We start from the raw sequence: 15646 nt of genomic DNA on the forward strand, positions 1-15646 counted from the left end.
GCAAAATGTCAATCCTAGCGATAAAATCCTGGTTTCTTCATCACATATATATATATACATATATACATACTTCTTGCTCCACAAAACATTCATTAAATCAAGAGACGGCACACCAGGAAACGGCACAATGGTTTATTGTGCACTAACTTTTATGATGAAGGCAAACGCCGAAACGCGTCGTCCTTAAAAGTTTCCTGTGCCGTTTCCTGGTGTGCCGTCTCTTGATTTCGTGAATGTTTTGTGGAGCAAGAAATTGATCAGAGACTGAGTGGCAGCTACTGCCACAAACTGCATCAACGTCGTAGGAAGAGAAACCGCTCCAGCAGCGACTTGGTGAGGGGATCTATATATATATATATATATATATATATATATCAGGCAGTAATTCGACTGTTGCTTGCGGACATATCTTGGCAGACGATCGAGCGAGTAGGTGAGGGTTGTTCAACGCACAGTACCATTGTGGCAGCCCATGCGGGCTCTATGAAAGGAAGGACGACCAAAATAAATGGCATGCTATGAAAGTAAGGACAATGACTTGTGCTTACCTAATGAGAAGAAATATTCCATTGTGGCATCTTAGTCAGCATACAACCTATGATTCTGTATCAAGACATTACCTTTCCGACATGGCGGCCGAAATTAAAGGAATAACATCATAGTCCTTCCTTACTTGCGATCATTTGAAATCTACCAATGAGGAGAATGTGCTTACTTTTTAAAATAACTCAATGCTGTGCGCGAAATGTAGTATTAGAAGACAATGGTCCAAAGACTATTATTTTACAACGTCGCAGTTAGTCAACAATTCATAATTCAATCAGTAGAGTATTATAATCTACTCAACATCAATAAGTTGAACAGTCTCACAACGCAACAGCCAAAGAACGATAAACAGTGGTGATTTATTCATTTTCTACCACTATTAGGCGATATAAATAGCTTTTACAATACATGTAGGTCATATTGGTTGCCCCCAAGGGGAGCGTGCAAAATAGGAAGAAGTGGTAGTGCTTAGGGAAAGGAAAGAAAGAGTAGCAAAGAATTGCAAAAATCGTGACATAAAAACACAGTTTTTTTGTTGTACACAAGGATCAATAATCATCCCTATACTGAGACCTGGCCATAAATCAATTAATCCATAATTTTAAATCATTACGAAACCTATATGTCTGATGACTATAATGCACAAGAGAGTAATAATATATAGGTCCAGGTCGAAGATCAAAAGAGCGTCGACGTTCCGACTCGACTTCGGGCCTCGCGGTGAGTTAAGCCTGGGCCGTGCGAGTCTTCATCAGGACTAAGGAGGGCAACCGTATATCGTTGGATGACCCTATGAAACAAAGAAATGGTCTAAGGAAGCTGTTGCTGATAAGGAAACTAAGTCAAATAAAAGAGGCCGGGGGTCAATTGCTTACCCGGACTGCGACGATGATGATTCTAATGTGATTTTCTTGTGTGTTTTCCTTGATCAATTAATGAAAGGTCCTCCTAGAAGACAATACACTCTATTGAGGACCTAGGATTAAAAACACAACTCATACTGTAGGTGGAGGAGGATAAGAGAATTACCTTATTAATTATATGCCTCCAGGAGGAATCACTCCGAGAATATTCCAATATGTAGTCAATCCCTATAAAGGAATGAACATATTCGAGTAACCAAATTCTCTTTTATTGGTCATCACACTAACAGGAAAAAGGTAATAATTGTACCTGTTATGATCAGTGTTGTGGAATAATAAAATCCTGTTTCTCCTTCCAACAACCTGATGACAATGCGCCCCGTACTTCAAAATATCGTATTTAATTTCGCACCGCTATAAAGGGAAGGCAAAGTTCAATATAAGTATGGAAATTATTATGACAAGTCCACACCCTATTAGTCAGTTGCCCCAAGCGGACCATAAAGCTTACCTAACTTGTGCGATGTCAATGTGAGCAGAGGGGCGATTGATTCTGTGTAACCCTTCAGGCTATTAATTCCATGCCTCAGGAATCGATCTCTGAAATGTATGCATTTAAGCACTGAGTAAGGCTTACGGCTGAAACGAGTATGCAATAATAAATGCATAATTCATGTAACCCCGAGCGTGCCCCATAATTGTTGATATATAGATAGAGCAGCTCAGCGCATGTATGTATAAACACACGGAGGCACTCCGGGGTAAAGGTTTGAAACACCTTTATCAGCAGACGCATTTCAGCATTGAGCTTTCTTCAGTGCCTAAAGGTATCAGCGTCTTCGTGCACAGCGTCTTTTTTAAATAGTTTTTCTTACATGACACTCTTGTGATGTGGTCTTTTAAACAGGACTTGCTATATTCGTCTGTGTGGCCGCCATGCTTCAAGGGTAATGTTCCATTTTTTCGAAGGTATTACTCATTACCAAGCTCACATATTTCTTCATTATGGCGTATTTTGTAAATATTCAGTCCGTTGCGATGTCTTTAACCGCATAGGCGCTGTGCGCGGTTTTCCCCTCACCAAGTCTCTCTCTATATATATATATATATATATATATATATTCACTGAAAAAACCATAGGTTATAGACCATATATAGTTAGGAATTAGCATTTACAAAACCTTATTTTACTCACACAAAACCATTGAAATTCCATATATAGTTAGTTGCACTAACTATATATCGCGCACCCGCAATCCACTGCTGATCATGTCACATATTACATCATTCATGACATGGTCAGTGACATCACTGATGACATCACTGATGACATCTCAAATGACATCACTGATGACATCACTGATGACATCTCATTTGACATTAATGGTCACATCACTGATGATATCATTCATGCGACAATACAATGCATCTCCTCACACTTTAATATAACTTCTGTTACACCCAGTGTTAAATACAGAATATAATTTTTTAAACCATTGACACACCAATACTAGTTACTACATACGCACTCACTGATTCCTATGTCTACACACACATTCACTCATTCACCCATACAATCATTCATACATACAATCACTCATCCTTACAACACTATCATATGCACTCATACACCTATACAGACACTCACACTCTGCCACTCATCCATGGAGTTACTCACACACCTAGTCAGTCCTGTAAAGAATCACACTTCCATTTTCTATTTTTTCCATTTAAACATAGAGTACCTTACATTTTCAAACATATACTAACACATACTTACTCTCTTATACAATCATTGATACAAGTACACATTGATCTGCACAGAGTCACACACCCCCCAGCCAGCCACACACACACTCAGTCTCCCATACAAATACTTGAGCAATCAATCAATAACCCATATAGTTACTCATATAGCTACTGATCAACACATGTAGCAGTTTACAGAACAACAGACATAATGATGCACAAATTAAGACAGTTTAGTCACTAACCCATGCACTCAGTGAGACACATTTAATCACTCACTCATACAGTCAGTCACGCACCTACTAAATCCTTCATCCAGACACTTATACATCCACTCATTCTTCAATATGTAAGACATATTTTAACTTTACAGAAACATACAGTCACTGGATGTTGTCATCAGTGATGTCATCAGTGATGTCATTTGAGATGTCATCAGTGATGTCACTGACCATGTCATGAATGATGTAATATGTGACATGATCAGCAGTGGATTGCGGGTGCGCGATATATAGTTAGTGCAACTAACTATATATGGAATTTCAATGGTTTTGTGTGAGTAAAATAAGGTTTTGTAAATGCTAATTCCTAACTATATATGGTCTATAACCTATGGTTTTTTCAGTGAATTTCAATGGTTTTGTAAATGCTAATTCCTAACTATATATGGTCTATAACCTATGTTTTTTTCAGTGAATTTCATAGGTTTTTTAGTAGCAAATATCTATATGTATGAAAGTAATAATTTTTATTAGAAATTTTAAAATGTGTAAATAATTTTTTTTTTTATTATGTGCCCCGGTACGCGCCCCGGGGCACGTACCGGTGAACGTACCGGGGAGCGTTCCGTGAGCGCTGCTCCCGCGAACAAAAACAACATGATGACGTTTAGCGTAGTCGCGTGATTCGCCGCGTAAACGTGACGCATCGCGTAACAGCGTCTCATTCATTTTTCATTGTAGTACGCTGCCCAGAACGCTTCCCGGTTCGCGGACCGGGCGCTACCCACGCAAAAAAACAAAATTTTTTTTTTTTTTTTTTTGCCCCGCGGGGCCCTTTTAAAGCCTCCACATTAAACCTAGGGGGTCAGGGAGGATCTACTAGGCCCCCCTATGGTTATTTCCACCTTTGTTTTGGCCTCCTCTTGTCTCTCAATCCTACCGAGAGACAAGATGGCGGCCGCTCCGGACTGTTTAGAATGTTGACAGACACCGGAGAGCCAATCAGCTTCGCTACGCGAAGTTCTGGTACGCGCCCCGGTCCGCGAACCGGGGAGCTGCCCGGTCCGCTGTTACAGATATATATCTTTTTTTAAACGTTAATTTCTCAAAATCCACTGGAGCACATATATTGAGACCTACAAAAGGCACATCGGGCTACCAGTCCCTACAATTTTGCCAAGTTTCGTGCAAATCCATTCAGCCGTTCGGGCTAAAAGTGAGGCCAACCGCCCTATGGAAAACTCAATGTTAAAAACACGTTTTGGGACCCCCCTTTTTTCTCGGCCCCCCCTTGACGAACACCCCCCAAATTTTCAAGGGCTGCTCAGAAACAAAATGTTCCATTTTCCAGAAAATTTCAGCCAATTCCGTCCACAAACGCCAAAGTTATTAGACATAGAATTTTCAAAAAACCCATAGGGAAAAAATCCTAACTATATAGACCTACTGGCGACCGCCAGTAGGTAATATATATATATATATATATATATATATATATATATATATATATATCAAACACACAAGAGTTGCCCCTATGAAAACGCCACACACTTGGAGAGGTTTACTCCGTTTATTGCAGGTTTGCAGATACATGCAGTCCTCAAATTCCGGGCACATTCTTATCGCCAAACGCGTTTCGGACAGCCTTCTGTCCTTGATCACTGGCACTGAAACAAAGTCACGGCTGTCATGGGGGATGACTAATAAATGCTGAGTCCCGCCCCAGTGGGCGTATGCCCCAAGGCTTGCTGGTTCTCGTAGTCCCCTTGTGATAAAACCGCAGTGGGTGCTGCCATGATTTGCTGAATTTCATAAAAAAGTTTTACCCATGTGGGCTCCTTCGATTTGAGGCTTGCTGCTTGCACTGCCATTAATAAAACCCACAGATAATGGGCTCTCCAGTCCTTGTTGCGTGCCGATTATGCAGCCTCGCAGGTCCGCTCGTGAGCAGCAGGGCGTTTTCGCGGCTTAGGCGTACCGCTCAATATCAAACACACAAGAGTTGCCCCTATGAAAACGCCACACACTTGGAGAGGTTTACTCCGTTTATTGCAGGTTTGCAGATACATGCAGTCCTCAAATTCCGGGCACATTCTTATCGCCAAACGCGTTTCGGACAGCCTTCTGTCCTTGATCACTGGCACTGAAACCAAGTCACGGCTGTCATGGGGGATGACTAATAAATGCTGAGTCCCGCCCCAGTGGGCGTATGCCCCAAGGCTTGCTGGTTCTCGTAGTCCCCTTGTGATAAAACCGCAGTGGGTGCTGCCATGATTTGCTGAATTTCATAAAAAAGTTTTACCCATGTGGGCTCCTTCGATTTGAGGCTTGCTGCTTGCACTGCCATTAATAAAACCCACAGATAATGGGCTCTCCAGTCCTTGTTGCGTGCCGATTATGCAGCCTCGCAGGTCCGCTCGTGAGCAGCAGGGCGTTTTCGCGGCTTAGGCGTACCGCTCAATATCAAACACACAAGAGTTGCCCCTATGAAAACGCCACACACTTGGAGAGGTTTACTCCGTTTATTGCAGGTTTGCAGATACATGCAGTCCTCAAATTCCGGGCACATTCTTATCGCCAAACGCGTTTCGGACAGCCTTCTGTCCTTGATCACTGGCACTGAAACAAAGTCACGGCTGTCATGGGGGATGACTAATAAATGCTGAGTCCCGCCCCAGTGGGCGTATGCCCCAAGGCTTGCTGGTTCTCGTAGTCCCCTTGTGATAAAACCGCAGTGGGTGCTGCCATGATTTGCTGAATTTCATAAAAAAGTTTTACCCATGTGGGCTCCTTCGATTTGAGGCTTGCTGCTTGCACTGCCATTAATAAAACCCACAGATAATGGGCTCTCCAGTCCTTGTTGCGTGCCGATTATGCAGCCTCGCAGGTCCGCTCGTGAGCAGCAGGGCGTTTTCGCGGCTTAGGCGTACCGCTCAATATCAAACACACAAGAGTTGCCCCTATGAAAACGCCACACACTTGGAGAGGTTTACTCCGTTTATTGCAGGTTTGCAGATACATGCAGTCCTCAAATTCCGGGCACATTCTTATCGCCAAACGCGTTTCGGACAGCCTTCTGTCCTTGATCACTGGCACTGAAACAAAGTCACGGCTGTCATGGGGGATGACTAATAAATGCTGAGTCCCGCCCCAGTGGGCGTATGCCCCAAGGCTTGCTGGTTCTCGTAGTCCCCTTGTGATAAAACCGCAGTGGGTGCTGCCATGATTTGCTGAATTTCATAAAAAAGTTTTACCCATGTGGGCTCCTTCGATTTGAGGCTTGCTGCTTGCACTGCCATTAATAAAACCCACAGATAATGGGCTCTCCAGTCCTTGTTGCGTGCCGATTATGCAGCCTCGCAGGTCCGCTCGTGAGCAGCAGGGCGTTTTCGCGGCTTAGGCGTACCGCTCAATATCAAACACACAAGAGTTGCCCCTATGAAAACGCCACACACTTGGAGAGGTTTACTCCGTTTATTGCAGGTTTGCAGATACATGCAGTCCTCAAATTCCGGGCACATTCTTATCGCCAAACGCGTTTCGGACAGCCTTCTGTCCTTGATCACTGGCACTGAAACAAAGTCACGGCTGTCATGGGGGATGACTAATAAATGCTGAGTCCCGCCCCAGTGGGCGTATGCCCCAAGGCTTGCTGGTTCTCGTAGTCCCCTTGTGATAAAACCGCAGTGGGTGCTGCCATGATTTGCTGAATTTCATAAAAAAGTTTTACCCATGTGGGCTCCTTCGATTTGAGGCTTGCTGCTTGCACTGCCATTAATAAAACCCACAGATAATGGGCTCTCCAGTCCTTGTTGCGTGCCGATTATGCAGCCTCGCAGGTCCGCTCGTGAGCAGCAGGGCGTTTTCGCGGCTTAGGCGTACCGCTCAATATCAAACACACAAGAGTTGCCCCTATGAAAACGCCACACACTTGGAGAGGTTTACTCCGTTTATTGCAGGTTTGCAGATACATGCAGTCCTCAAATTCCGGGCACATTCTTATCGCCAAACGCGTTTCGGACAGCCTTCTGTCCTTGATCACTGGCACTGAAACAAAGTCACGGCTGTCATGGGGGATGACTAATAAATGCTGAGTCCCGCCCCAGTGGGCGTATGCCCCAAGGCTTGCTGGTTCTCGTAGTCCCCTTGTGATAAAACCGCAGTGGGTGCTGCCATGATTTGCTGAATTTCATAAAAAAGTTTTACCCATGTGGGCTCCTTCGATTTGAGGCTTGCTGCTTGCACTGCCATTAATAAAACCCACAGATAATGGGCTCTCCAGTCCTTGTTGCGTGCCGATTATGCAGCCTCGCAGGTCCGCTCGTGAGCAGCAGGGCGTTTTCGCGGCTTAGGCGTACCGCTCAATATCAAACACACAAGAGTTGCCCCTATGAAAACGCCACACACTTGGAGAGGTTTACTCCGTTTATTGCAGGTTTGCAGATACATGCAGTCCTCAAATTCCGGGCACATTCTTATCGCCAAACGCGTTTCGGACAGCCTTCTGTCCTTGATCACTGGCACTGAAACAAAGTCACGGCTGTCATGGGGGATGACTAATCATAGGGGCAACTCTTGTACCGTGACTTTGTTTCAGTGCCAGTGATCAAGGACAGAAGGCTGTCCGAAACGCGTTTGGCGATAAGAATGTATATATATATATATATAAAATTTAAACCATTTCTGAAATCTGCACACAGATCAGACAACGACACAGGGGTAGCATTGCTATTCTTACCTCATATTTATTTCGATATTATCGCTATGACACGTTTCGGCATACCTGCCTTGTTCACATAGGCAGTCATTATAAACAGACTGCTTTTTTTAAACAGAGTACTGCGGTCACATGGGCCAGTTTTTCAGTGGCTAGGGAAGACAGACTCACGTTGCTGCTTAAAATCAAAGTATACACTTTCTCCTTACAAATGTTTATTAAAACGATCATAACCACAATTCCATCATTGTCGTCAACATTTGAAAAAATGACAATATCAAATCATGTCAGTTAATTTGTCAATTCCGGACCCTAAAGCGCCACTGTAGTGTTGATTTGTCTTGACATAGTGAACCATGTATTTTCAGAACAAATGCTCTACAAGGCTCCACTTTTTTGATTGGTCTCATAAATAGTGCTCACTTCTTTAGGGTCCTAGCACTAAATAACAAATCGTTATTTAATGGATAAAATCATGAACTTAAAATAAATATATATACATTTGTAAAGGAGCCCAAAATTCACTTCAGCAGCATTGATACTATTATGTATTCATCAACTAAAGTGCAAGTTCCATTGATTGGTTTATCATTTAAATTCAATTAGTTCTGTTCTGTTGACTTAAGAGATTTTCTCTGCAAATATCTTCCTTTCATAATCCACCTTTGTATCTGCCAAGTAAACCAAATACATCACATTTAGATATATAATTAAACTCATTTATAATGCAAATCTAATGCAATACTCGACACGATAGATTTAGTCCAAATAAAGTGCAAGTGCTTTACAGTACTTAAACTACAATTCTATCTTCTTCCTATGTGCAAAAATTGCCATTGAAAGTGCTAGTGCTTAGCCATACATACAAACACAAATGATATTCTAAAAATGTTAATTTACAAATTATAATTAGTTCATGGTTGATTATTCATAAAGGTACTTAAACTTAACTCTAAAATATTCCATCTATTGATTATTTAAAATTTATAATACAATCTATGACTTGATCTTTCCGGTCTGTCTTTCTATCTCTGTTATATATTAAAAATGACTTTAAAAAAATCTTACTGAATGGATAACTTATTTAAATTAAGTGGACATGCAGATCCTCTTCAGCATTTAATTCATGTGGATTTTTTGAATGAAATAACATTATGTATTTTGATTCAAGATGGCAGAGTTTGCCTTCTAGATTTCCATCTCTTCTTAACTTTTGTACTTGATCAATGGCAAAATACGATAAGTCATTAATATTTCCTTTGTGCATCTCATCAATGTGGCGAGTTACCACATAACTTTTGTCATTGTTCTTTATCGCCCTGAGGTGTTGCAGGATACGGACATGTACCATGTGAACTGTACTGCCAACATACACTTTAGGACAAGTACACTGAATAATATAAACCACATAGTCACTTTTGCAATTTAATGAACACCTTATTTTCCATGGGCTGCTCATCAATGGAGATATGACCTGTCGTTCATTTTTACCAAACCTACATGCTTTGCACTTAAAACATTTATGTAAGCCAGGACAGGCCTTTAGCCATCCTCCCCCTTTTGCTGTTTCCGGGTTGGTATTAAATAAGTCATTTCTCAAGGACTTTGCTTTATTAAAAGCCACCATGGGTCTGTGTGATATCATCCCATGTCTTGTTTCACTAGATACCAATGCCTACACAGGCGGTCTCTCACTTTAGCCTGGTAGGCATTGTATCCAGTGATCATCCTGATCTGACTTCCAGTGGTCTTTTTCTTTTCTTTTGCCTTCTCTATGTCAGGTTTTAGTAGTATGTCTCAACTTTGTCCACTTTGTTTTTAGCCTGCTTCAATGTGTTATACTTGTACCCACAAATTACACTCTGCCACATGGTGGTGCTGTCTGTCTAATTTACAGATGAGCACAACAGTTGTATATTAAATCAATATACATTAAAAAAAATAGCTAAACCTGCATCCCAAGTCATTCTTATAGCTTTGGGGGCCTGGAATAGTCGGAATTGTCATACTTATAGGAGTGTTATGCTTTCTAGGTGTGTTGGTAGTATCATTGGCAGCGCTGGCAGAGGCAATGGGTAGTACGAGTGGCAGCGGGTTCCTGATGAGGGCCCTGGCACTTATTATTTTACAAATGAAACACTGAAGGACACAAGTCATCTAATCTAAAGTATGGTAAAGTAGCTGAGCTTCATGGGAGGAAAGGACACCATCAAATAAGAGGCAAGCAAATGAGATTGTCAAGAAACCCAAGCAATGGCCCAAAGCCCCCTGGAAATGTGGGATTGTCCACAACAATAGACAGTTACAAGCTGTCTGTGGTGAAACCTAAAAGCAATATCAACAGAAAGAAAACACAGTCAGCATTACATACAACCTCTTTTGTACCACATAATCTCTTTCTTTCAATGCGGATTTTGCACTTTAGCCACGTAATTTCACACAAGTCTTCAACTGCCATTAACACTGGTCAAAACATCTGTTTCTGCATGGTCATGCGGGCCAAAAGTAAATGTTGCACTGGCTGGTAGTGCAAAGGCCAAAATTAACTGGCCCTGAGAAAATTGCCTACAACCAAAGCAAAATTGCAAAGCACCTGCATAATTTATGTGATGTTATCCCCGATTCACTCTAAGTATTAGTCACACATATGGTACAATGCCCCTGTTGTATCTACAACATATTGAGATTACAGCCGATTTGGTGACTCGTGATCAATATTTCCAGACATGAACTTCCAGTGAGTCCTGCAGTGCAAGGTACACAAATGAAGGCGCTGCGCGCGCGGAGAGTGAGCCAGGGCCAACAGCAGAGCGAGGATGACAGATTTGTGGATGAGTGACGCATCCAGACAGAGATAAATGAGCAGTTCCTACCTAATGCTGCTCATGCTGCCGGTTTCCGATCCAAGCTTGCATCGCTCCAGCTGGCTGGCCACAATCTGGCGCTCTGCCTCCAGTTCCCGAGTCAATCTCTCAAACTGCAGCTCCTGAAATACAGACGTACAGTTACTCCGCGGGCGAGGTTAACAAGGGAGCACAACTGGTGACGGGGCATGCTGTGACAGCTGCACGCATGAGGAGAAAAGTGTAACTTAAAATCAATAACTAGATGCGGAAAGGGTATGATTGTCTACACCTGGATTCTAAAATAACGCATGCCACCAATTGTAGTAAAGAATAAAAAAAAACTGAACCGCAACTGACGCGGCTTTATGTATGGTTGGAAGATTGAGAACTAGACACATACTGACAAAAAAACAATGGGCAAGGTATTATGTGGACCAGGTCCCTATAGGTCTCAGACCGGGTAGTAATTAAAAACGGACATTGAAACGGGTCCCTATCGGGCCTTGTATTCATGTGCTTGAGTGTCGAAAACACTGTTGATCTATTTCTGAAAATGAAAGCAAAAAAGATACAGTAATCCACGTCAGCAGTTTAGACCTTTATATTTCAAATGCTTTATTTATTCTCGCATTTGCTAGTGTGTTGGCTATCTCCAGGATGTTGCATTTTGCACAATGTAGCTTTTTGTGTTTTAAGTCTTACCCCAAGTTACACAGGCCACTTCCTTTCTGGAGACCCCCCCCCTACTTTTTTCATTCCACTTAAAGACCTGACAAGTGGGACCAGTCTCCTGCATTATTTGTAAGTGAGGATGATTTGCACGAGGGAATCAGCTCATAATGTACGCAGAGCAAACAGCCACTATTCTCAGGCGACACGAGTGGATTAATCATTGGAGATCTGGGAGCATATGTATTCTTTTTTTCATGCAACGCGGCACAGCGAGGGAACCTGCTGCACTGCGTTCCATAAAAGGAGAGAACAGAAATGCTCAATATTTACAAAGCTATGGAGCGCTCGATTAGCTCCGGAAGGGGTTCATTCTACTTTCTATGTGTGCTGCAGAATGCAGGGCCCAATGCTGAGCACATGGAAAGAGGAAGTAACGAGAAGAAATAAAGTTATTTTTCCCCTTTACATATCTTTTGGGCAGAGGCACCATTTTGACGCAAGCCCAGCTTTACAAGTCTTTCTATATCTGAGTTTGTGTCAGTATACATGGGTGGATGCATGGGAACGCTCATGCAACCCCTACCCAATGCAAAGTACCACAAAGCAGCCCCATGTGCACCTTGCGTTACTTTGTTCTTACTAAATCAATTAAAGCCACACAAAGTTGCTTTGCATACCTTAGTAAATGGCAATTATTTTGTGGTGCAGCCCGACACAAAACGTTCGTAAACATGGGCCTTAATACTCTCCCATCAATGACAGCACCATTATGTTTCTATACAATCAATTGCAACACTGACATCAGGACCGGACTGGTCGTAGAAGGCACTGGGCGTTTCCCCAGTGGGCCGCAAGGGTGGGCCCGGTTACCTGTACGACATGCTCAGGCTGCACAGCATCGTGGCCATATTTTTTTGTTTTCGTACATAGAAAATATATTCCTTTGAAAAGTGACTCGGATTTATACTTTTTATTTCAAATTAAAACACCTTCATGAAAATGTCTGTATATATGTAAAAAAAAAGATAAGTCATTATACACATGGCTACAAAATAAACCATAATAATAGAGGGCAAGGAAAGAGCTTAATAGCCTAGGGGGCCTGGTTCACAAGGATCTACTATGAAGCAAATTAGGAAATGTCAGTGAACATCTCAGATTTACATTAGGTTTCATTTACAATAATGGCAGACTTGACTGGACGAAGCCTGGAACTGGTTTGGGCACCGGTCTGATAGTTTTGTGCAAATACAATTGGGAAAGAAAGGCTCAATTGCATCTTGAAGATACTCTCTATCTGCTGTAGTGCAAATATTTGTAAATACAGTAAAATATGGCCGATGCAATTCGAAAGGCTCACTCCGATCTCCGGACTTCTTCCAGGTGAAACCTTTGTGAACCGGGCACGTAGTACGTAGGACTGGGGTAGAGCAGAAATATTGAATGACATCAGCAAACTGTATATCAGTAACCTGAGAATGTGACCCCCTGAAGAATATGCAATATTCAGAGCCATTGGATTTATGTGGCAACAGAGGATAAAATAACGTGACAGAGGAGCGATAGCCTGAATTATGTGGCAAGAAAAGGCATGACGAAAATGCAACCTATCTTGAAATTAAAGGCAAATTATGTATCACCGTCTGTCTTTTTGTTATCTAGATATGTCGGAGAAAGACAATTATACACATTCAGTCAGTCAGTCAAATATCTTTATTCGGTTAGTTAAAACCATAAAAGCAATACACAATTCATTGTAAAATATCCATACATTAAAAGATTTACAATTAAACAAATGTACACCTGATTGCAGTTCCTAAGTTCATTCCTAAAACAATTTAAAAGGTTTTGATACAAAGAATAGATACTATACAAAATAAAGCCCAAGAAAAACAGGCACCTCTGTATCCCACTAATCTTGGTGCAGTTCCCCAGAACAAAGTTGACAAAATATCAACCTAGTTGTGTATTTGTCTGGGTAACTCTTATTTTATTTAATCGAGCTGCCGCTACCAAAAAACTGGCTACACCATATGTGACCTGCACAGAGTTAAGCATTTGCAAGTGTAAAAGTGCAGGCCTCACCTGGACAAAATTGAGTTCCTTCAGGATTGGATATAAAATAATTTTCCGGGGCGCCAGATAGTGTTCGCAAAACATCACAAAGTGAAGCGTATCCTGTATTGAAAAGCTGTCACATGTACAAGGTGGGGTGTTTTCTAAGGTCCCCCACTTTATATGGGTACCAAGCACTAAATGAATGAGGTTGAACCTAAATCTCAATAGAAGAAAACGATGGTATGGTTTAGTCACGTATTTTAGGTAGGGTTCCATGACTGGGGAGATAGATAGTTGATATATTGTTCTCACCATTGGTTTATTAAGTTCAACCTCCTCCCTTTCTAACTCCAACAGATTCCGGAAATGCAACTTGACCCACCCTACATCCTCTTTCTTGAGGCCCTGTGGTAAAGAGTACATATCCGGACGCCCCAGCTTCACGCATGCCGCTCTAACATACGCAAGCCAGGGAATACTGTCCGCTTTATCTAAGGCCATACAGTCTTTGAGTATGAGGTGGTTCAACGTGATCTCCTCATTTGTCCAGGTTTTAACCCAGCATAGCAGGGGGGACATTTTTAGAAGGTCGGTAATATGTCCCAAACCCACTTCACTATGAATTGAGTATGTAGGAGATGACTTTGGGAGTGACAACAAAGCTCGTATAAAATTATTTTCTATAATTTGGATGCCTGGAGATGAAACATAGCCCCAAATATCAGCCCCATAAGATGCGATTGCTAGGCATTTGGATTTATAGATGCGGATCATGGCCTCCATGGGTCTCGAACCTAGTCTTTTAGAAAAGTTCATAAGGCCTGTAGTAGATCTTGCAACTCCGTTGCCCTTCAGTTTTAGCTGAGGTCCCCAGGATCCTCTTTCGTCAAAAGTGACGCCTAAATAGCAAAAGAAAGGTACCCTAGAGATTGGTGTTTCGTTGCATCTAAAAGTTTTAATCTTCATGCTTTTCCTGCGTGAGCCAGTTACCATGACATGGGATTTTGATATGTTGATCTTTAAATCCAGAGCTTCCATAAAAGATCCAAAATGGTCTAGCAGTCTTTGTAAGCCAGTGCCTGTACGTGCTAGTAGGACGGCGTCGTCCGCGTACAGGAGGACCGGAATGGGTGACCCTCCCATACGCGGGACGTCCAAGGTGGCTAAATTTAGTGATTTACCAAGGGAATTAATGTAGAGTGTAAATAGAAGAGGGGCCAGAATACAGCCTTGTCTGACCCCTCTCCCTGATCTAAATTTTTCGATACACCTGCCTTCCCTTGTTACCCTAACAGAAGCGAACACATTCTGATGGAGATCATGTAAAAAATTCACCAAGGTAGTGTCCAAACCCAAATCCTGCAAAATAAGCCAAAGTTTAGAGCGATTAACCAAATCAAAAGCGGAGGATAAGTCCATAAATCCTAAATATAAAAGCCCCTCCTTCACCACAGTGTATTTACTAATAAGGAGGTGAAGGTTTAAACATTGGTTCATGGTCCCCCTGTGTGCTCTAAAACCATACTGAAGGTCAGAAAGAACCCCACTTCCCTCAAGCCAATCCCCGAGTCTTTGTAGAATGACTCTGCCCAAGATTTTAACACCAGAGTCCAACAAGGAGATTGGCCTGTAGCAAGCAGGGTCCCCCCTGTTCCCCTTCTTAAAAATCGGGACACTTATGGAGGTGGACCAGGAGGACGGGAAGCCTGCCGAAGGTATCGCATTAAAGACGTTGGTCAGTATTTTGGACCAAAATTGCGGATACTGAATGTAAAGATCGGCAGGTACCCCGTCAGGTCCAGGGGCCTTATGTTTACTTGTGTCTTTAATCGCCCTTTCCACCTCAGAAGTGTTAAAATCCATGATCATGATATTTCGCGAAGGGGCACTAGCTGGGGGGATTGGAACCTCGGTTTCATAGATTTGTTTAAAATGGTTAAGCCATCTTTCGTCTTCAATCACACAATCCACGTC

At 42.2% G+C, this 15646-nt stretch overlaps 1 protein-coding gene across 6 annotated transcripts in view; it reads right to left on the reverse strand.

The window, feature by feature from the left end:
- CTNND2 (catenin delta 2) overlaps positions 1–15646 on the reverse strand; it is a 3216642-nt gene that overhangs the window by 2360412 nt on the left and 840584 nt on the right. For all 6 annotated transcript variants that reach the window (XM_078687656.1, XM_078687653.1, XM_078687655.1 and 3 more), the window contains exon 3: positions 10970–11082. In XM_078687656.1, coding sequence (XP_078543782.1) covers positions 10970–11082 — 113 coding nt within the window. The remainder of the gene's footprint in view (positions 1–10969; positions 11083–15646) is intronic.

This window comes from Lissotriton helveticus, chromosome 4_1, assembly GCF_964261635.1.
Source record: "Lissotriton helveticus chromosome 4_1, aLisHel1.1, whole genome shotgun sequence".
Taxonomy (NCBI): Eukaryota; Metazoa; Chordata; class Amphibia; order Caudata; family Salamandridae; genus Lissotriton; species Lissotriton helveticus.